General features: G+C 37.6%; 1 protein-coding gene across 1 annotated transcript in view; it reads right to left on the bottom strand.

Annotated features, from left to right (window-relative positions):
• Positions 1-676: 676 nt before the first annotated feature.
• The window catches only part of UHRF2 (ubiquitin-like with PHD and ring finger domains 2, E3 ubiquitin protein ligase), an 82,983-nt gene continuing 61,295 nt past the window's right edge, over positions 677-22,364 (bottom strand). Inside the window, exons 9-16 of the mRNA XM_008578826.1 lie at positions 20,409-20,513; positions 15,328-15,434; positions 12,028-12,190; positions 11,185-11,325; positions 7,127-7,223; positions 6,656-6,813; positions 2,820-2,918; positions 677-1,703 (exon numbers count right to left, since the gene is read on the bottom strand). Of these exons, the coding sequence (XP_008577048.1) occupies positions 1,557-1,703; positions 2,820-2,918; positions 6,656-6,813; positions 7,127-7,223; positions 11,185-11,325; positions 12,028-12,190; positions 15,328-15,434; positions 20,409-20,513 (1,017 nt within the window). The 3' untranslated portion in view covers positions 677-1,556. The remainder of the gene's footprint in view (positions 1,704-2,819; positions 2,919-6,655; positions 6,814-7,126; positions 7,224-11,184; positions 11,326-12,027; positions 12,191-15,327; positions 15,435-20,408; positions 20,514-22,364) is intronic.

Raw genomic sequence — 22,364 nt, forward strand, 5'->3', positions numbered from 1 at the left:
GGTGGGAAAGATGAACTTGATCACATTAAAACTTTGATGAAAATATAGCAGTATGATTTACATTAAAACTTTGATGAAAATATAGCAGTATGATTTAGAGAATAGAAAGAACAATGTTTTAAAATATTAATGTTTATGAAATAAGTTAACACATTATGCTAAAATGGAATAAAAGAATTTATAGATAACAGAAGTCACTTAGTTCTTATTTTGAAAAATTTTCCCGTTTAGTATAAAAAAAAATCAAACTGAGGGGCCGGCCCAGTGGCGCACTGGATAGTGCGCTGCTTGGGAGTGCGGCGGCACTCCCGCCGAGGGTTCGGATCCCATGTGGAGACCGGCTCACTGGCTGAGCGTGGTGCGGGCGCAACACCGAGGGTTGTGATCCCGTTGCCGGTCCCCGGTGTGGGCGCGACACCGAGGGTTGCGATCCCGTTACCGGTCAGTAAAAAAGACAAAAAGGAAAAATAATAATAATAATAAAAAAAATCAAACTGAGGATGAAATTTGTCTTTAGTCAGTGCTTAAGATTTCATCCTAGTTCTCATTACCACAACCAGAGTAAAAAAATGTCTGTTCTAGCGAAGATGCACAATGAAAAACACTGGAAATAACTGATTCCTAAAAATCTACAATATAAGCCAGAAAAATGTAAAAAAGAAAATCAAAGTGAGCTGTTTTTCTGATCATAAAATATTTATTAAGGTATACTTTAGGGAATATAGTGAATATAAAATTTAGAATCACAATATGAAGCAATTTCAATCCTCTCGAAAGTCAGCACAGCCCTCAAAACTTTGCAGATGTAAAACCACTAGTGAGACTAACTAAAAGCAATTTGACTAAGTACAGAAGTGGCCGTTCATGAACATTTACAACTACAGCATCTGAATACCTCTTTTAAGTGCAAAACCACACACCACATTACACTAATGCAGCAACAATGCATTCATATTGTTCTCATTAATCATTAGTAGTCAACTTGCATAAAACACCAGAAAAAAGCACAATGAAGCTCACAAAATGGGCTAAAAATAAACCTGTCCTTGCTAAACACACTATAATGGAAGAAGAGACGTTAAAAAAGTATTATACACACTACAGAAGCTGCGTTCGTTCCAAGGATCTCAAGTATCATTTCCTTTTCTGAAAAATCAAATTACAATAACCAGGCACAACTAATATTTGGGAGGCAGTGTGTAGCTAAAACTTCACTTAACTAATTATTCAATGATTTTTAAAATCCCCATAAGTCTTTTCTGTCCTGAGGTAGTTGCAAAATAAATCATAACTTGTTTATCGACTAGAGCTGAGGCTTTGACTTTTTACTCATTAAACTAGTTGTTACTGACAGGAACTACCTTTTGATATTTAAAAGACAGTTGAGAAATGGGCCTCTTACTACACACACAAGATGATGGCTATGTGGGAAAGAGGATTAGCTGCTTCAAAATGTGAAAGATATGGTCCACCATTGCTTCTACCCTCCCAACCCACTTTAGATTCTTTATTGTCCAAAAAGCCCCACCAGGAACAACACAGTAGAATTAGACAGATCATCGTCCTTTGCTGTAGCCAGGGAAGAAAAGGTCAAGTAGAGTCTGAAGAATCTCATTGGGAATCATGATGTAATTCTGGCCAAGATCATGCCGGCAGGCAGGGCAGGAGAAAACTTGAGCCTTAAAGGAGCGCTGTAAGCAATCCTATAGTAAAACCAAAGAAGTAAAAAGTAAAACACCCCATTTCACCTGAGGGTAAAGCATGTAGAAAGGTATTCAACAACTTTATGCTTTTAAACAGGAACTAGAAACTTACTATTTGGTAACAAAAGAAATGTACAGAACAAACAACTATAAAGGTTTGAATCTGCACTATGAAAAAGTCTACAGTCTTTAGTTCTACCTCTGGCACATATTGTGAGACTTCAGGTAAATGATTTTTAACACTTCTGTGCTTCAATTTCTAAATCCAGTAAAATGACAGATTATGTATGTTTCCCACTAGCCTAATCTTTTAGGTTGGTGTTTGATCCTGTTCTTTCCTGATAGAGCCCTAAAGAAAAAAAAAATTCAGGATTCCCTTGCTTAGAACTAAGTTATACATTTTATCAAATCATTTAACATATAATAATAGGTCTTCCAAAAATACATTTAGCTGCACTAAATATAGAGTGTTAACCGACTCAAGGTCAGGCACAAACACATAGGTAGGAGGTCTGTTTCTATTTTACAAAAGGAATTAGAGTTGTGAGGTTAAGTCAGGGCAAACAACCATCACTTGGTAGAGCTAGATGCCAACCTTGGTTTGACTAAAATTCACATTTTCCTTTTACACCACACTGATAACACAATACTCAATTTATCTGGGCATGCTGCCAGATAGAATCTTTTTTAGATTCTTTAGTAAGTGCATGAAACTATTCCAGTTTGCACAGTACCATATAAAACATACATAAGATGCTACATAGAAAAAGCAATGACACTTTACTTTCTTCGTCACCATTTTAACCCCTCCTCAATAATTACAAACCTGATAGAATACCTCAAACAATATATGAAGGGTCTTCAAAAAGTTTATGGAAGAATTTGTATTATCTTTCAATCCTATTTTTCCATGAACTTTTGAAGTACCCTTGTATGTTTGAATTACTATCAAATTAAAACGTTTACTACCACGATGTAATTAAATGGTTCTTAAATGGCAAGGTTCCATAACCATTCTACTTCATGGAAAAATGCTTCTTTATATTCTAAAAACAGGTATAGAGGGTAGTATGCCTTCAGGCCTAACAAGGGAAATAAGAAAGAAGTTCTACTTACTTTACAGACATTATGGAAGCACTCTGTTGTCACAGGTTGGTAAACTAGCTCCTGGCAGCAGACACACATAAAAGATTGTTCCAATTTTTTCAGAAAATTCTAGAATGGCATCCAAGGGGAAGGGAAAAAGGGTTAGCAGTTCATAATATACTAAAAAAATTCTAAGTGATCAGGAAAAAAAGTGTTTTAGTCACATTTAACGTGTTTTCTATCAAGAAAGAAAAAGCAAGTAGTAATTGTAGTAACTACCTGAGAAAAGCAAAGTTATATAATAGAAACTGACAAAGCTCTATTTTACACGTTAGTTTTAAATCTTAGACACTGGGTTGGAGAGGTTGCAAAGTCAAAATATGGCATTAAAAAGTCAAAGTCCCCCGAAACCTCACATTCCACTTAAAATCAAAAGCAGCTTGTCTCAAGATCATTTACATACAGATCTTTTTTCAAAAAGCTGCACTGCATAGTATTTCAGTAAATGAACATGCATTATCTATTCAATCTTTTGTTGTTAGAAAAATTGAATATTTAGGGCCGGCCCGGTGGCGCACTGCTATAGTGCGCTGCTTGGGAAGCGCGGCGGCGCTCGGTGGCGCACTGCTGTAGTGCGCCGCTTGGGAGGCGCTGCGGCGCTCCTGCCGAGGGTTCGGATCCCACATACAGACCGGTTCCCGCTCACTGGCTGAGCGAGGCGCGGGAGCAAACCGAGGGCTGCGATCCCATTGCCGGTTCTGGTCCGGTATGGGGGCGACACTGAGGGTTGCGATCCGTTGCCGGACACGGAAAAAGACAAAAAGGAAAAAAAAAATTGAATATTTATTTTTTGAAGCTTTAAAAAAAGCACTAGGCAATAATACTCTGTAGTAGCTAATACAATTAATAAAATATTTAATTTTCCTAGGATTATTTTGATATTTAGCCTCAGTCCCAAAGTCCCATACTTTCTTGACGCTAATGTTTACTTAAAGTAGAACAAATTATAAAAAGTAGAGCCATAAATTAAACATAATCAAATAGATACCTATACTCTTCAAAAGCTATTACCGGTTCCATTTTATCCAGACTGTTTGTTTCTTTTAAACTAGAAGGAAATGTAGGGTTTTTTGAATAGTCATAAAGAAAATTCTCCATTTAGTTCCGTTATTTTTGGCAATAAGAAGTGTATTTTAAGTTTTTTTTAAAATACTAATAAAAAAATAGAATTTACAAAAATTTCAAGTTAAAAAAATCAAATGTCACTTTCGTTATTTTTGGCAATAAGAAGTGTATTTTAAGTTTTTTTTTAAATACTAATAAAAAAATAGAATTTACAAAAATTTCAAGTTAAAAAAATCAAATGTCACTTTTCAAAAGATGTCTTGATACTAACAGATTTGTGAACATGCATTATGAAAGCCAAGTGAATTATAAATAAAATTTCAAAAGATGTCTTAATACTGATTTGTGAACATGCATTATGAAAGCCAAGTGAATTATAAACAAAATATTATGCAACTCATTAAAAGAATATATCACTGGGGGGGGGAAATGTTGAAAAAACCCAAACTTTATACCAGGCACCCTTCTCCTAACAAATTACTTTGTTAATGACTGATAGTTCCTTGATACCCCAAAGGTGCCTATAACATGGGTATATGTAATACAGGTATTCCGAGTTTCTAAAATGTGCTAGGCACTCCTCTACACAGTGGTAATAAAAAGGCAAAGTCTCTGCTCTCACAGAACTTATATTCATACGGGAGAACAGACTAAAAAAAGAAAAATCAATTTCAGATAGTAATAACTGAGGAAACAAAGCAACTTAAAGCAACAGATTAAAGAGTGGCTATTTTAGAATGGATAACCAGGAAGGCCTTTCTGAAGAATGAGTGATTATGCAGACTTAAAGGATATGAAGGAGTGAGCCACATGAAGATGGAGAGGACAGAACTCCAGTCAGAGATAGTATGTGTATAAAAGGTCTAGGGGCAGGAATAAGGGGAGTGTGACAGAGACCGGCACAGAGACCACTGTAGCCAAAGCAATCTGGATAGGAGAGCAGCAAGAGGAGGGACATCCTTACCTATAGCAATAGGTAGGGATAGTCCATCACATAGAGCCTTGGGAAGGAACCTGGATATAAACTTATATACATATATGTATTTAAAAGTCACCACTGGCTAACACCTGGTTTTTCTGGCTTATTAAATGTGTTCCTAGCTTATCTGAAAAGAACGGGCATGAAATCTGTCCAGGGTAATAGTACATAAATGTCCTGAGTAATCACTAGCAGCAAGGTTACAATAATCTGATCTAGGGAGGTCAGATCCTGTCACTAGTGGGACATCACCCACAGGGAAGAGAACTTTCACCTGTACTCAGATAGCAGATACAGACAGAGAAAAAATCTATTTTGTCCCCTGCCCACCCAAAGTTGGAACTCACCAGAGGTATCACTAAGCAGTTGTATTTTTCCCAATCAGAATAATTAGACTGTGATTAATAACTGCTTGCTGTATCTTAACTTGCTATAAGTGAAAATTAGTCTGACCTGACAGGGTCAGACCCATTACTGCCTGGGTCTCTTAGCTAAAAAGCAAGTAACATTTCTCACAGAGCAAAATTTCCTCTGTTCTCCAAACATGTAGCCTCATTCTACAAAGGATAACCCAACATATCACATTCACAGGCAAAGGAAATTATGATTCTAATATAAACCCAAAGGGTATTTGATAAATTTCACCCATTTCTAAAAGTGTAAAAATATTAGAAAGTTTCTTCCTTAATACAATAATACTTTCTCTCAAAAAAGCAACACAAAAGCTCTGTCGGAGTTCCCTTTAAGTCTAGGTAGAAAGCACATATAGATATTCATTAACCGCATTTCAGGCTATGAGAAGATCTAGCTAATGCAATGAGAGATAAAAGGAACAATGGAAGGAAAAAGTACTAAGAGATGACAAGATGGAATTTCAAGAGAGGCTACTGAGAGCTCACCCACAAAAGCTGCGTATCACAACACTTTGGAGGGAAAGAAAACAAAACAGTAAGTGTATTACAAATGACAAAGTGTCAAATTCTAATAATAGAAGATTCAAACTTGTAAGTAAAATTAAAGGCACAATAAAAGCAAGTGAGCAAAGAATGAAAAGATAACATACATTTGAAGCCTCCGACTTTGGGGATTTAATAAGAAAGTTTCATTTGCAAAACATAGCTTAGTAACAAAATTAACACATTAATTAACCTTGTGATTCCTTTTCACTTTAAAATTTCACGATTACCAAAAAAGGAAAAAAAATTTAAAATACAAAATATTTAAATAAATCAACTCTGGTTTACTTTATCCCTAAATTGAACATGTGTGTTTGGTTTTGTTTTTGTTTTGGTGGCTGGCCTCTATGGGGATCCGAACCCTTGACCTTGGTGTTACAACACCACACTCTAACCAACCGAGCTAAATGGCCAGCCCGAACATGTAGGTTTGAAAACTGTGCTGAATTGCTCACGGCTTATGCTATTAGGTATCTCTAAACTATAACAAAAATTTTCCTGGTGAGTTTTAGAGTCAGTTGATTATGTTTCACAACTGAACATTCTTTCCAGAAACAGTACCTCAACATAAATTGCCAAGTTCAGGCATAGAGAAGTCAAAAACCAACATCAAAGGAGTTTAAAACAAATTTGAGAGCATTTAAATTTATTTCCTCAGATTATTTCTGAAAGACGGAAACTCTCAATGAGAAAACTGGATAGACGGATCAAGTTTTGACTGACTTGTGAAGATCATACTTCATAAGGAAATTATTTTCCATCATTTGTTAACATTACAACACTATTTAAAAAAGATCTTTACGTACTGGTCCTTCCACAAGAGATGCAAGTACTTCATCCCATAACTTCTGGTTTTGACAATCTTCTCTGATTAGATGTTGCTGTTGAGGGGTTAGTTGGAAAGCCTCAACTGCTTCTGCTGAATCTGATGCTTTGAACACTTTGGAGGCACTTGGACACTCATCTAGATTTATTTAAAAATACGTATCAGCAGACTGACAAATGGTTCTAAGCAGAATTATGAAACAAAAGACTTAATTGGCACCAATAATGTTTAATAGGAAGATAACCTACACAAAGCAGCATCTAACTTCCCCTGGAGTTCAGGATACTATATTTGCTGTTTTGGCTCTGACACTATTAAAATACACAAAAAGACCCATCCCCCAAAAATCCTTTTGCTTTTAATTTCCTATGAGTCTTTCAATGTATTCTATTAATATTTCTCTTTATTAAAAAGTATGTTATTAAGTTTATGTTCTGTAATCATTACCTACCATCTGCAGCTGGCCTTTTTGTGCTTCCGCTGGCCTGCTTCTTTGACTGTCCTTTATTCTTCTTCCCTTCCTTATCTGAAGGATAACCTGCTGGATACTGACAGAGGAAAATACAATGTAGATTTAAGCTTCACAGGGAAGGGGGTGGGGGTTCTAGACTCTGGTGAGGAATTTTTAAAGTGGGGGAGAGAAGGAGTATACACTTTCCCCAAAGTGAAAGGCTGTACATAAAGGAAATAGACATTTAAAGAAAAATAATTCAAAGGACAGAAGACTATTAAAACCACAAATTCTGTGTAAAACCATGTAGCTTTGACTACAAGATATTCCACTTTATAATACAATAATCTTAGTTTCAGATCTGAGACAGGAACAATAAGTCTTCAGGTATTGTCACTAGGTGGCTTGAAAAGTTTGAGAGAAGGAAAGAAGAATTTATTTATTTTTTCTTTTTTTAAATTTATTTTATTTATTGAATCAAAATTGATTATACATATTTTGGGGGTTGAACATTGAGATATGTTGATCAAATCAATATTACTAGCATATATATTGTTACAAATCGTAACTATTCTTTATGCCCTTTGTCCAATCTCTCCCCTTCCCCCATTCCCTCCCCCTCCCCCCTTTAATTACCCTAGATTTCTTCTCTCCTTCTGAAAGAATCATGGTTACTCTGTTAATTTGTTGCCCAGATGATCTGTCCAATGCTGAGAGATGTGATCGTATCCCCTAATATTATCATAGAGCAGATGCTGCTTCTGTCACTCTGAAATGGGCTTTGTGAAAAGAGGCATCCCCTTCTTTTCTTTGACTCTGCTGGTGACTCTCCTTGTGTGAATACACTCCAGTGGTTGGTGGACCATTTGCGTGGTGCTTGTGGTGTCTAGTTGCTTTCATAGCAGCCATGGTTATTGTGGAGGCTGCAGTTTGCCACCTACATGGAGATGATGTTTCTAGTATGCTCCTTGGCACTGGCGATATTCCTGGTTGTGGGGTGTGTCTGGTCCCCTTCTCCATGTCTCTGGTCCCTGAGCAGGCCCCAAGTCGCTGATGCCCTGTGCCAGGTTGTAGGAGGTATGTCCAGTCCCCTTCTCCATGCCTCAGGTTACCGGGTGAAACCCAAGGAGCTGGCTTGGTATGCCTGGTTGGGAGAGAAGGGTCCAGTCCCTTTCTCCATGCCCCAGGTCCCTGGGCAGGCCCCAAGGTGCTGGCACGGTGTGTCTGGTTGAGGGAGGGAGGTCTGGTCCCCTTCTCCATGTCCCGGGTCCCTGGGTGGGCCCCCGAGGTGCTGGCACAGTGTGCCTGGTTGTGGGAGAGAGGTCCGGTCCCCTTCTCCACGCCTTGGGTCCCCAGGCATGCCCCAAGGCGCTGGCGTGGTGGGCCTGGCTGTGGGAGAGAGGTCTACTCCCCTACTCCATTCCCTGGGTCCCTGGGTGGGCTCCAAGTTGCTGGCATGGTGTGCCTGGTTGTAGGAGGGTGGTCCGGTCCCCTTCTCCATACCCTGGGTCCCTGGGCAGGCCCCCAAGGTGCTGGCATGGTGTGCCTGGTTGTAGGAGAAGGGTCTGGTCCCTGGCTCCATACCTTGGGTCACTGGGCAGGACCCACGGTGCTGGCTAGGTGTGCCTGGTTGTGGGAGGGAGGTTTGGTCCCCTTCTCCATACCTCGGTTCCCCAGGCGAGCTCCGAGGTGCTGGCATGGTGTGCCTGGTTGTGGGAGCAGGGTCCAGTCCCCTTCTCTGTGCCTCGGGTCCCCGTGCTGGCCCCGAGGCACTGGCAGTTTGCCTGGAAGTGGGAATGGGGTCCCCGGATCCAAGCCTTTGGTTCCCAGGAAGGCCCCAAGGTGCTGGTGGTGTGCCTGGGCCGGAACTAATTTTTTGTCCTTTGCTTCTAACAGGGGGGAACTTCCTGTGGGAACCAGTACTTGAGTGTGTGGTTGTTTAGATTGCTGCTTTGCTGCTGTTTCCCTCGGGAAGGCTTTTTGTGCAGCTCAGGGTTTAATGGTTGATCTTATAGGCACTTCTGGCTCTCCAGAGACCCGGTGGATCTGTGTTCTGTAGAATCTCTGATCTGGGCCTGAGTTTTTTCATCAAATTGCACCCGATACAATTCTATATTCCTGATCAGTCTCCTCTGAGTGGTCCTGTGTTGATTTGGGGGCAGGTCAGCTGTCCTTGCTGTGTCCCAGTGTTCTCCTGGTGTTCCCATCTCGCCCAGCGCCCACAATCCAAACACTTCCCATGGGACCGGCCCAGTGCCATCCCTTGCAATGACTCACCAGCCTCTGAGTGGCTCCCTTTTTCTGGTTGTTCTGGTTCCTCACTCCTGCATGGGTCCATGGCAACCCTATTAGTGGTCTTGCTGTCCTGGGGGCCACCAAGGCCCTCTTCTCTCTTGCCGCCTCCAAGTAACTCTAATCTGAAGGGCACAGCTGCGGCTTCTGCCAGCTCCTGCTCCGTGCGCTCAGCAGCTCGAGCCTTAAAGCTGCCATGGCCCGAAAAGCTCAGAGCAGCTTTTTCTTTCTCTTATCGTGGTTTCTCCCGCCTTCATGAACTCTGTAGGTCTCTCCTCCTCTTCCCCTGAGCTCCAGTAGCCCCAGCTTGGCTGATGTTACATTTTTATAGTTGTAAATTGGTTGATTTGTGGGAAGAGTGACGCTGGGAACCGTTTATTCTGCCATCTTGACCAGAACCCCCCAGAAAGTAGAATTTAGATATGAAGGTAAGGCGAGGACCAACCATAGAACACAATAGATAGTAATCAAATAGATGGAATCATAGTAAATTGTGGAGTCAATCTTAAAAATAAAAAAAAAAAAAGATGCAGTTAAGGACCAAATTTCTCATCTCCCAAAGTAAGGGAGGTGGGGGGAAAGCTTTTAGAAGAGTTAAAGTGACTAAGTTACTAAATTCTCTATTAGCTAAGTCGTTAGACTTTAAGGGATTAATTCATTATCCTTATGTTTTAATGAGCTACCTTTTTGGGGGTGAGGGCATGTTCTGTGATAAAGCTTTTGTTTAAAGGTCAACATGTTTCAGGCCTCATTAATGATATCACTAATTTATCATAGTAGATAGGCTTATACGTTTCTGTTCAGTTTCAAATCTAACCTATCTACAATGCTCTGAACATTGGGATCTGAAAAATCTTTTGAAAATGGATTTGACAAAGTTTTATATTTCGTTATAGAAAGAATTATTTTGGTAGTCATTTTAGCAGATGATGGATCTCATTTAAACAATCAATTCTACGAATTTAAAAGAAAACAAAAACAGAAACATACTTGCACTAGAAGACATACACTCACCTGCCAGGGTGATGAGACACTTGCTCACAGTTCAGCCCCTACACATGCAGTGTGGGCAGAGCCAAGGGAATGACAAAGCTGGCAGTCTTTACGGGAAGCACAACGATGGGGAATGATGGGGAATGAACTCAAACCATGCTCTGAAGTCAGTGTCAGGGACAAAGTCTAGTGTATGCAGGCAGTGAAGAGGAAATGCAGCCATACCTTCCACTATGCACACAAAACCAATATCTTTTATGGGTTAACAGCTGAGCATGGGCAAACAGGAAAAAAAGGCAAAGCACTAAAGGTGGTGGCATGGCAGGGAAGCAGCTTTGCAGGGAAAGAGAGAAAAGGGGTGAGGAAAAGTGAGAAGGGTAGAAAGCAGACCACTCTTAGAAGCCACCTCCCCACCATTCCCCTACCAAAGACACTCCCTCTACGCCCTCTAGAATAAACATTCCTTCTCAAGGCCTCCTATATCTAAATTTTATGAATCCTTTTCCCTCACACTTCAAGTCGTTTCCAACTCAAATTGGAAATACTTTACTTTGACAAGCCCAGCATTTCCCAAGCACAACCCTTAGTCTTGGGGCAGTTTGACATCTAGGATGCAGCTTTTTTTTTTTAACTTCTTTTCCTTCTGTATACTTGCACGATTTTATTCCTCACCCCTTACAGTACACTGACCAAGTGCTGTGGATTATATCCAGTGCTAAGGCATGTAGATAGGATAGAGGTGTACATTTTTATAAACATACAAGTAATCTAACCTGTAAACGTAGACATAATCTCCTTGACCGTTCTATTCCTTCTGAGGTCCAAGGAGCAGGTTCAACATCATCTCTTCTTAAAAGATAGCGCCAGACTAAGAATCCATGACTTGATGAAATCTCTGGCCAGTATTTCACCACCTAAATCATAATATTTCAGTACTAGTTTCAGATTTGAAGTTTAGACTTATTCATATGCCATTCACATTAGTGGTTTAAGTAAACCTGCCAGAACTAAATGAAATTTCAGAAGATACTTGCTTTGCTGCAAGAACAGCCATTAAAAATATTCACTAAAACATTGTTTTGACCTTTTTTCCTATTAAAATAGTTCCAATGTAAGTATAGACTGCTATGAATTTAATATAGTAACAATATTATGCTCATTAACAGAATTTTGCATAATAGGTGGATAAAAATGGTGGCAGCAGATAACCCTATTTTTAAGCAAAGAATGCAAATCTACTTTTAATATTATATATAATGCATTCTTCTGTGAAAATCTATTAAAATTAAAATCATTCTGAAAAGATATACCAGAATCAAGATCTTCAATGGCCAAGTTATTTAAATGGTTTTAAAGTATAAAGACTGTATACTTATAAAAAAAAAAATCTTAACCCAAAATATAACTGTGCCCTTAGGAACTTCAAATAAGCCTTAAAAGAAAAGTATTAAAGTTAAGAGCTCACTTTGTACACTTGCTGCATTTCAAGAAAAAGTAGAAATATCAACAAAGATGGCTACCGTTTCTTCTGACCCACCCACAATAGTTCCCTGTAGCAACCCTGTCTTGAAAGCCCAGGAAGAACGACTAACAAGATGTCATGCCAGATAGAGCACCTTATAAATGCCATCATATCTGTTGCCTTCTTCAGGAGCATATTTGCTGATCTTCCTCCCTTTAAAACTGCGTATCACTCTGACTGGCTTACCAGCTCTCCAATTCCGAGACTCTGCTCCAATTTTATCATCCAATGGAGCATCACAGTTTAGGGCCAATGCCCTAAAAAATAAAACAAAGTCTTTATACCAAGTAATCTTTCTTCAAGTATATAATCGAGTCATTGGCTCAATTAAAAGGTGAATTATGCCTTACCTGATGGTTAAGATTCTATGATTCTTTCCATATTATTCCAGATAATAGGATTATGCTTTCCCCCACCAGCAGAGAAGACAAATCAGTTTTCTGATGTCACCCCCAAGCCGGGGGATTGGTTCTCAGATAGCCTGTAGGGTTCTTCTGAAAGTAATAACATCTGTGCCACGTATAATAGAAAACAACTAGAAATACATGGAATTTTCTTTAAATAACGTTTGTTGAGGGAAGGGAGAATGTTGGAAAACTAAAGCAAGTGATTGTTTTAATAGTCATTTTTGATAAGGGAGTAAGGTAAATTGCTGGAATAATGTAGAAAGAAATCCAGAAAAATAAATTTGTCAGCAAGGTACAAATGACCTTCCTAGGTCTACTTTCCACATTCTAGACCATAGAGATTCCATAAAGTTTAAAAGATATTAAGAACAAGTGCAATATCAGAATATTCTTTAAAGGCGTCCATAAAAAGATAAATTTAAATAAGACTAAAGCATCCAAATGCCTGTGCTAAAATCACAACAATAAAGATTTTTAGCTGCTTGAGATCAAATTTTATTGATGATACATGGACGAGGAGGAAACACTGAGTTGGAAGTAGTACCTGACTGAGCTGAAAATTCCTTAGTGTGTGTACTCAATCAGTAGTAGTAAGTCAATGAGCTTATTAGATGTTAGAAAACCTTTCTTGGCAGAACCTAGTCCTACCAAAAATACTAGAGTCAGCTTAAAATAAGCATTTTCCTCTAAGACACCTACTTCCTAACTTAAGTGAAAACACTGAGAACACCTAAGGTTTAAAAAAAAAAAAAAAAGAACACTCAATCTGGCAAAATCAGTTATGCTATAAAACACTTTTTCATGATAGTTTTTATGCAGGCTCAAATTAAAAAAACAGAACTTCAGACTATATGACTAACTCATTGAAATGCAACGTCTCGACCATAGTTATAGTCATAAAGAAAATGAACTTAAGGTGTTTAAGACTTTTTAAAATAACTTTTAGAGCTGTGGTCAAAGAGTTAAAGCTTGCCAAGTTATCCTTCTTTATCTAAAATGCTGGGAGGTAGAAGCAATCAACTCCAGGGCTAGTATTACATCTTACTTATGGAATATCTATCGAGATAAACATATTTCATCTTCTTAAAAAGCTAGGATAAGTACTACCTTCACGTCACTGAGTGGAATGCTTTAACACTCATATAGTCATAATTACTGCCACCACTAACTGGCACTGTCAACTCAATTCTGGCTTCATGTAAGTATATAGGCTATTAAAGTGTGTGAAGAGTCCAAGAGGATGAAACTAGGCAAAATAGGAACAAAGCCCTGCCCTTACCCTACCTGCAGCTCAACCAATCAATTGCCTCTAACTGCCCTGATAAAGAATAGCCAGGTTACCTTGCTGCCCTCTTCAGTTTCTTAAAGTAGAAGAGCTGGGAAGATAAAGGAATAAACTCTCAGAAGTAAGAAGGTGTCCAACTATCTCTTAGCAGAGAAGCAAAAACAAATTGAACCACCCACTATTTGGGAAAGGGTATACTACGGTCAGAGCTAATGGCCTTTCATCTCAATTTTTATGTTTGTAAGACATAGGTACCCTTGCCCAAAAGGTCTTACAATCCTAGGGTGTATTCACAGCATAACGTATAAAGTAACTGACTGGATGTTAAAGCCTCTATGATAAATCAATCCTAAATTGTTTTGAGTTAATATTTCATTTTCACTACCCTCCCTTTAATAGCAAACATTTTTACTGATTGCCAATTTTTTCTATGAGACTGTAACAGTACTTCTTAGATTGTTTGAAAGCTTGAAAGGAACCTACCAGATACAAGTGTGAAAGTTGTGAAGGAAGTTTCATTCAAGCAAAATAATTGTAAGTAAAGAGAAAATATAATTTCCAGATTCGATTTGAAAAAGTCTTTTGTAAATTCAAGATTCTCTAATTTCTTTTAAGATCATTCCTCCTGCAGAGCTGCTTTCTTGCTAGAAAAAGAATAGCTAGGGACTGGACTTCTGCCTCAGGAATGTTTTCACCAGCAAATCTGACCTGTCTCCTCTGCTGGTTCAGTAAAATAATCCTACTGTCAGAAATAATATAGAAGACACAAAAACAGATTCTACGTAACTCAGTATGCAACAAAGTCTCCAAATCATACTGGTATACTCTTTCCTTCACACAGTAATCAGAAATTAAAGGGACACTACCTAAAGCTTAGTAATTTTGATTCCGTGAAAAATACTTTTCACTCAATCCGCAAAATACGCTTAGTGATAGGATAAAAGAAGTATTAACTTTACGGTCACAAAATGTTCAGTATGTGATCTTTGCTATCTGATGGTTTGGGTTACTTATCTATTATTAACATGGGTATTAGCATGCATTTATCAAACAAAACATTTTAAAATTATTAAATTTCTTGTTCCCATGGGAGCTGGGATGTCATTAATATCTTCACAGAATAAAGGTGGCTCTTTTGTAATGCCTTAAGAAGATTTAGTTAGAAAGATCACTTTTGTAGCTAAATGAACATACCCTTGGAACAATACTTGGAAGACATCTTATTAGTATAAATCCTCAAAGTGTCTAAGTGCAGGTCTAATTATTTGATGTTTCACTTACACATATAAATGTGGCTCCAAACTAACTCTATTTCACATTAGTGAGTCTCCTCTAAAAAGTCTGTCACTTTAAAAGATAAATCTGTGTTGAGTAGATCATCACTTTAGTTTTGACCTATGGGATAGTAGATGAGCCACCTTTTCCTTAATTTCATTTCTATTATATAGGTTCCTTTCCTTCAAAGGTATCAATGTGTTTTCACAGCACATGTATTAAGACTGGGAATTACGTCATTTAAAAAATAACAGTATGAAGAAATAAGTTAGGATGCTTACAAACAATTATATAATCAGGCAATGGAATTTTAATTTCAGTTCTTTAACTCCTAGTTTAATATTCTGCCCTGCAGTCTAAGTTACAAATTAGTTCTATAAAACTTTTTACACAACATCCAAATCCTAAACATCCTTACTAATAGTACCTGTTCATGTTTGTTAATGTTTGATCAGCCGACGGTGCACCAATTCTCTTATTACCGGCAAGATTTTTCCCACCACTTCCAGTGTATGTGAATTCATCACCTCGGTCCTGTAAGAGAAGTTTCTGCATTATGACACCTAGACCAGTATAAAATTTCACCAATTCTTATTTCAGAGTCAGAACATTTGGTTAGAAAGTTACGAGCTGACGGTATCCACCAAAATTATGAAAAACTGAAATACAATCTTGTGTGTAGTGTACCTTCCAGTTATATCACTTGGCCTAAAGCTTTCACTTTAAAGTTAGTTTCCAACATCTCCAAACATGACTATTCCTGTGCTATATATATAGTCAAATAATCTATAGAATGTTACAAGGTCTTATGGGTTGGGAATATTTCACCTAATTCAATGTTAAAATAAACTTATCAATACTAGCTTGTAGATTCTTTATAGATAGTACCACTCTGATAATCACTCCATAACTGAATTCCCTAGTGTCATCTACACCATACCTAATTTTCCTGCTAAATTTCAAATTCTGACATTGACATTAAATAAGTTTAACAAAGTGAGTTTAACTAAAAACTTCATATTAAAATTCTAACAACATGGTAAGTTCCCTACATTTCATCCATATTACATTCAGGTAAAATAATGACCTACCATTAGAAAGAAATCTGGAAAATAATTTGAAAACTACAAGTAGTATAAAGTGTCTGCTAAATAATGGGGGCAAAACCCATGCCAAAAGATGTTACATACACTAGCTCCACAATTATTTCTGTAGCAGCAATACAATTACATGGATCTTAAATCACTACCTGGATTCAGTACTAAGGATAAAGTGAGAAAACTATCAGTACACAATTAAATCTACCAATACTAGCTAAAATAATGATTCTTTTTTAATGTGTGATTATTTTAGTTAGTTCAGACTGAACTTAGACAATCAAGTTTTCTCTACTAAATTCTTACTTGTTATAGAGGTCAATTACTTTTTCTTCTTTTTCCTTTGAATTAAAAGCCATAACTACACAATCTCATGGTTTTAAATGTGTTTTTACTGGTCCAAAAACCCTAAATTCACTTTTTGTTGATCCAATATTGAGTTCTGTATTTTTAAAAGAAAAGTATTAAGGAATTTCATTTTTATTGTGTATTCATTCCATTTGAAGGAATTATAATAATACATCTACAACAGTCCAGAACTAAATTGGTCACAAACAGTCTTCCACGTGAGATGTGGACTGACTCTACAATACTTATATTCGTAATTCTGTTAACTTCTGAAGTAATCATAATCATGGGAGTGCTATAAAGAAAAAGCAGTGGGGATCTGGAGAACATAATAGGAGCAACCTAAGCTAAACAGAGTTTAAAACAGAAGAAAAAAACATTACTGATTGTTCTTCAAGTAGCAAATAATCAAGTAAACATCATTAAAGTTAACTCATCTGTACTTCAATCATTACACTGACAAAATCTTTAAATTATAAGGAAAAAAAGAACTGCCAGACTGTCAGAGCTAAAGTAATATTATTTCAGACTATTTTTCCTATGGAAAAAAGATCAGTTCAAATTTGTCACATCTTCTAGTACATGATCCACTAAATTGTGCCCTGGTGAGGCAACAGCCTAAATCAGTAAGGCTAAAGCAGCTCTCCAAAACAACAAACTAGATGCTCGCATTCCTGCCATCACCATTAAGTAGAAGTAGAAGGCCTTCATCCCAATCTTCTCAACCTCCTTCCTAAAGACTATCAGATAAATCATCCTAAAGCCCAATTAAGACCATTAACCTCTCCCTAGACTCATTTAATGACACCTTAATTCAAGGCTGTCTAGAATATAGCCTCAATTTTTGCCAGTTTCTCTCTCATAATACCCTTCACATGCCTACAAAACTGGGTACTACCACTACTACTGGTAATACCTACCTAGCATTTACTATATGCGTGTTGAGTTAGGACAAACACTTTATATATGATCAATTCATTTCATATGATTAATTCACATCAATCCTATGAGGTAAGTATTATAAACCCTATTTTACAGATGAGGCAGAGGTTCAGAACTTGCCTAAGGTCACACAGCTAGGAAGAGATGGTTCCAGGACACAAACCCGAACAGCATGGCTTCAGAGTCTTCTCCTGACCACCTAGCAAACTACTTCTCAGTACAACTGAGAAGACGCAGATCATCTTCATGGGTCCTCATTTCTCAAGAGAGGTCATCCAAACACAGGGCACTAAAATTAGCATTTGATTAAATCTCAAGTTACTAGACTAAAATATTAACCAGATTATCAGCAGGCACTCAAGAGTCTCATTTCCATTTATTCAAACAGAAAAGACCACTGGCTCCATGAATGTCATACCAAATTAAAAGTTACAGAATAAATGTTTTCTTTTCTTTTTTTGTCCTTTTTGAGACCGGCCGCACTGCACTCAGCCAGTGAGCGCTGTGAGCCCACCGGTCATCCCTATATAGGATCCGAACCTGCGGCGGGAGCGCTGCACCACGGGCTCTGCCCTAAATGTTTTCTTGAATGAGAAAAGCTTATTCAGGTTTCCCTCACCTACTGCTATAGATATGACTTGCCTGCAATAGAAAAAAAGGTTGAAAACATTTATAAAATACACTAATATCTCTAGACACATCTTAGCTGGCAATCTAAGCGTACTTGTCATTTTAGTCCTAAAATAAATTCTTCTTTACATTATTTAATAGACTTAGAATTAACTACTTAAGACAAATAATTAACAGTTCATCAGTACTTTTCTCCACAAATGTTTTAATGTTTTTCTAGTAACTACATTCAAAACATGGCAAAAAGTAACACACCCACCCCACTTGAACTTGGTACTTAATTTTACCTTTCCAATGACATGTTTGATATGTTTCATATATTTAAAATAAGCTTCTGCTACAGAGAACATAACTGACATTTGAGTCCTTGTTATGTTTCCAGGACTATAAAAATTACCTCACTTAACATAACCATCTTTCTGATATAATATTATTTTTTCTATTTTACATATGGGGAAATAGAGGTTTACTGGTGTTGAATCATTTTGCCAAAGTCTCACACACAACAAATGTCAAGGCTCAGATCAAATACAATTGACCAGATACTAAAAACAAATGTTAAAGAGACCCTACTTCTACTTTACTTGTTTTATTATAAGCCTTAAAAAAAATTCTAAGGGCCGGCCCGGTGGCGCACTGCTATAGTGCGCCGCTTGGGAGCGCGGCAGCGCTCCTGCCGAGGGTTCGGATCCCACATACAGACCGGTTCCCGCTCACTGGCTGAGTGAGGTGCGGGCGCGACGCCGAGGGTTGAGATCCCGTTGCCGGTCTCAGTCCGGTACGGGCGCGACACTGAGGGTTGCGATCCGTTGCCGGACACGAAGAAAGACAAAAAGGAAAAAAAAAAAAATTCTAAGTGCTGACTATAATAAACTATAACATCCTTTGTATTTCTGAATAAAGATATAGCTTCGAAGTATGCACGCTAAAGGAGTATACAAAGGATTAACCTGTATATTTCCACTTTCAGTTTCCTTTGCCTTGTTAAGGTAAACGCACTGCCAAATTTGCCTTTCAAAAAGATGGCAAGCTTTTCTATTTTTATCTGAAAACATACTACATTTACTGCTCTCCACAGTTACTCTAATTCATCATTGGGACATCCCAGGAAAGCAAGCAAATAAAACAGACTAGGAGAAAATACCTGCCAACCACGTAGTTGATCAACAGTAAAAAAAACAATCACAACCCAATTAGAAAATGGCAAAAAACCTAAAGAGCTACACTACTAAAGAGACTATACAGATGACAAATAAGCAAATGAATAATGTCCAACATCACTGGCCATTAGAGAAATGCAAATTAAAACCACAATGAGGTATCACTACAAACCTACATGAATGGCTACAATAAAAAATAGTAACAACAGCAAATGCTGGCAAGATGCAGAGAAACTGTATCACTCATACATCACTAACAGGAATATAAAAATGGTACAGTCACTCTGGAAAACAGTTCGGTAGTTTCTATAAAAACTTAAAACATGCAACTACCATATGACCCAGGAATTGCACCTCTGGGCATTTGTCACAGAAAAATTAAGACTTAGTTTACAAAAAACCTGTACAAAAATGTTTACTGTGGCTTTACCCTTAATAGCTAAAAACTGGAAACAATCCAGATGTTCTTCAATAGGTAAATGGTTAAACAAACTGGGGTACATCTACACCATGGACTAGTACTCATACCACAATCTCCAGAGAATCATGCTGAGTGAAAAGGCAATTCCAAAGGTTACACACTACATGATTCCACTTATAAAAATTCTTAAAGTGACAAAATTATAGAAATGGAGAATAGATTACAGGTTGACGGGGGTTGGGAGGGTTGGGGCAGAGTATAATGTGTGTAGCTATAAAAAGACAACACGGGGGCCGGCCCAGTGGTGCACTTGGTAGAGGGCGGCGCTCCCGCCGAGGGTTCGGATCCCATAGAGAGACCTGTCCGCTCACTGGTTGAGCGCGGTGCGGGCGTGACACCGAGGGTTGCGATCCCGTTACTGGTCACGAAAAAAGACAAAAAGGAAAAAAAAAAAAAAAGACAACACGATAATGGAAACTGCAATCAGAGAAATGTTTAGCCTCCTGACTGTATCAGTGTCAAGCCCTGGTTGTGACATGTACTATATACTCAACAGTTTTGCAACATGTCACCATTGGCAGAAACTTTGTAGAGGGCACAAGTTCTCTGTATTATTTCTAATGCTATGCCTGAATCTACAATTATCTCAAAATAGTAAGTTTTTTAAAAACTAACTCTACAGAAAATGTATTTGCCTTATGTAAGTCACGAACATAGAAGTCAAATCAGTACATGTAAAGATTAAACACTGCCAATTGGGTTACCTTATGACTTGTATAAAACTGATCACTTCAACATAAAAACTATGCTAAAAAGAAAGAGTAGTATTTGATATATCCTAGACTAAGATTTTGTATTTTACTGAATGATCAAGACAGGTTCTAAAGAACAAGGCTATATCATGACTTACTACTTCATCTGCAAATCCACCAGCCAGGACAAGAGAATAAGCCCCATCATTACTTCGACCATGAATTCCACCAACATGGGGCCTATGAACACCTGCTTCGCTCACCTATAAAATAAGCAAAGAGAGTCTGAAAATACCTTTGAACAGTTACATTTATAAAATGCTTTTGTATATATTATTGGACCCTAAAAACTCGAACTGAGTCTCACCCAGAGTTCTATCTTTTGCTCTCTCAATTTAGCTCTCCCCAAATATATCCTTTAGGTACTGAGCTGATAAACTGACTGGGCCTAGAATTCTGAGTTTCACAATAACTAATAAATATCATCTTGCATCTACTGGAACTTCCAGCTCAACTCAGCTAAAAGAGAACTATCAGTGATCCAGACCTCTTCCCTCTTATTTCTCATCTTTGATTATGGCCCTGTTTCCCAGTCAGTTTGCCAGGTCAAAAATGCATTCCTCTGCTCTCCTTTATTCCAAATCCATTTGGTCACAAGGACTGCTGATTCAACCTCCTAAATCTCTCAAATCCATCTTTTTATACTTCCACTGCTCAATTTTAGTTTGCTCCATGAATGCTCACAAGACCCCTTTTTAATGCCTTTAAGTTTTGCTCCTTCAAATCCATTCTATCACAAACAGAATGAACAATTCTGCTCTTGACTTTCAACTGCTTAATATATATATTAAATGGTCCCACAGTACCAGGCCAGAGTTAAGCATTATACATTATCCCCTTTCAATCTGGCTCCTATTTATATTCCCAGCCTTATTTCCTCTCCTTCATGAAACTTAGATGCTTGATCCAAAACTTCTCAATGTTACCAAAACATGCTATCCATTTCTAGTTTACTCATGCTATTCTACTTCAGTGGCCTTCTGCTTTATCCCATGTATCTTCAATTCTGCCTCACTAAAACCAGTGTCACTTCTTTGTGTACTTCAAATTACCTAAGAAAGGTATTGTAGTTCATCTGTTTGTCATATAATTGTTCCTAAAGAGTAAAGGAAGCTGAAATTCAAGCTTCCACAGTGAACTTGGGAAAATGCACTTTAGAAGCTAATAAAAGCAAGAGAACCTGGAAAAGTTAAGGCCTTAGAAACACCAGACACTTCAGCAGAAGATAGGGTCACTTGATTCTCCCACCTCACCAACCCTGGTAAAAATAAATCTGCTCTTCTGAATCTTCCGCACTTCCTAAATGGCAAATCCATCCTACTAGTTGCTCAGGCCAACAAACTCATAGTCATCTTAGACCATATAAATGGAGCCTTTAGAGTCTGGAAGTAACAGGTATACAAAAAAATGAAGCAAACAATTCCCTATTAAGGCAATTATAAATGCACGAAGTGTATTTTTATTGTATTTATAGTTTTGTATTGTATTTAGATACAAAGTCATAATAATATTAACCTTAAATACTGATTCAACTAAAATTATGATAGAGCTATTGAAAGGATGAAAGGACACAGAGTGAGTACTAAACTAAATGTTCACCTTTCATAGAAGGTTAATAAAACTACAATATAAAGAAAAAATTAGTATAAACATGTTATGTAGAAATTAGAAGGTAAATACGGAGGAAACAACTAAGATTTTAAAGTGGTTACCTCTGAGAAACAGAAAATGGGGATGAAAAGTGGGGTGGGTTTTTAAGATATAATCATATTAGTAATTAACTTTTCAAGCTATGTATACGTATTACATTATTTTATTTTTAAAATTGTATCAAAGGTCTAAGTACCAGGGCCACTCAATATAAAAATTAAACCCTCTTATTGAAAGTAAAGATCAGAATCCTGGGTGTCTCTAAATGGAAACTGTTTTACTCAAGAGATTGTTTTTTTTTTTTATATTAAGTTTTCCATGATAAAATTATCTTTCCAAATAGGAAATTAGGAATAAATACAACAGAGCCTTCCTCAAGGAGAAAAGGGAAATAATTTATTCTT

This window comes from Galeopterus variegatus, unplaced genomic scaffold (genome assembly GCF_000696425.1).
Source record: "Galeopterus variegatus unplaced genomic scaffold, G_variegatus-3.0.2 Scaffold1768, whole genome shotgun sequence".
Classification (NCBI taxonomy): domain Eukaryota; kingdom Metazoa; phylum Chordata; class Mammalia; order Dermoptera; family Cynocephalidae; genus Galeopterus; species Galeopterus variegatus.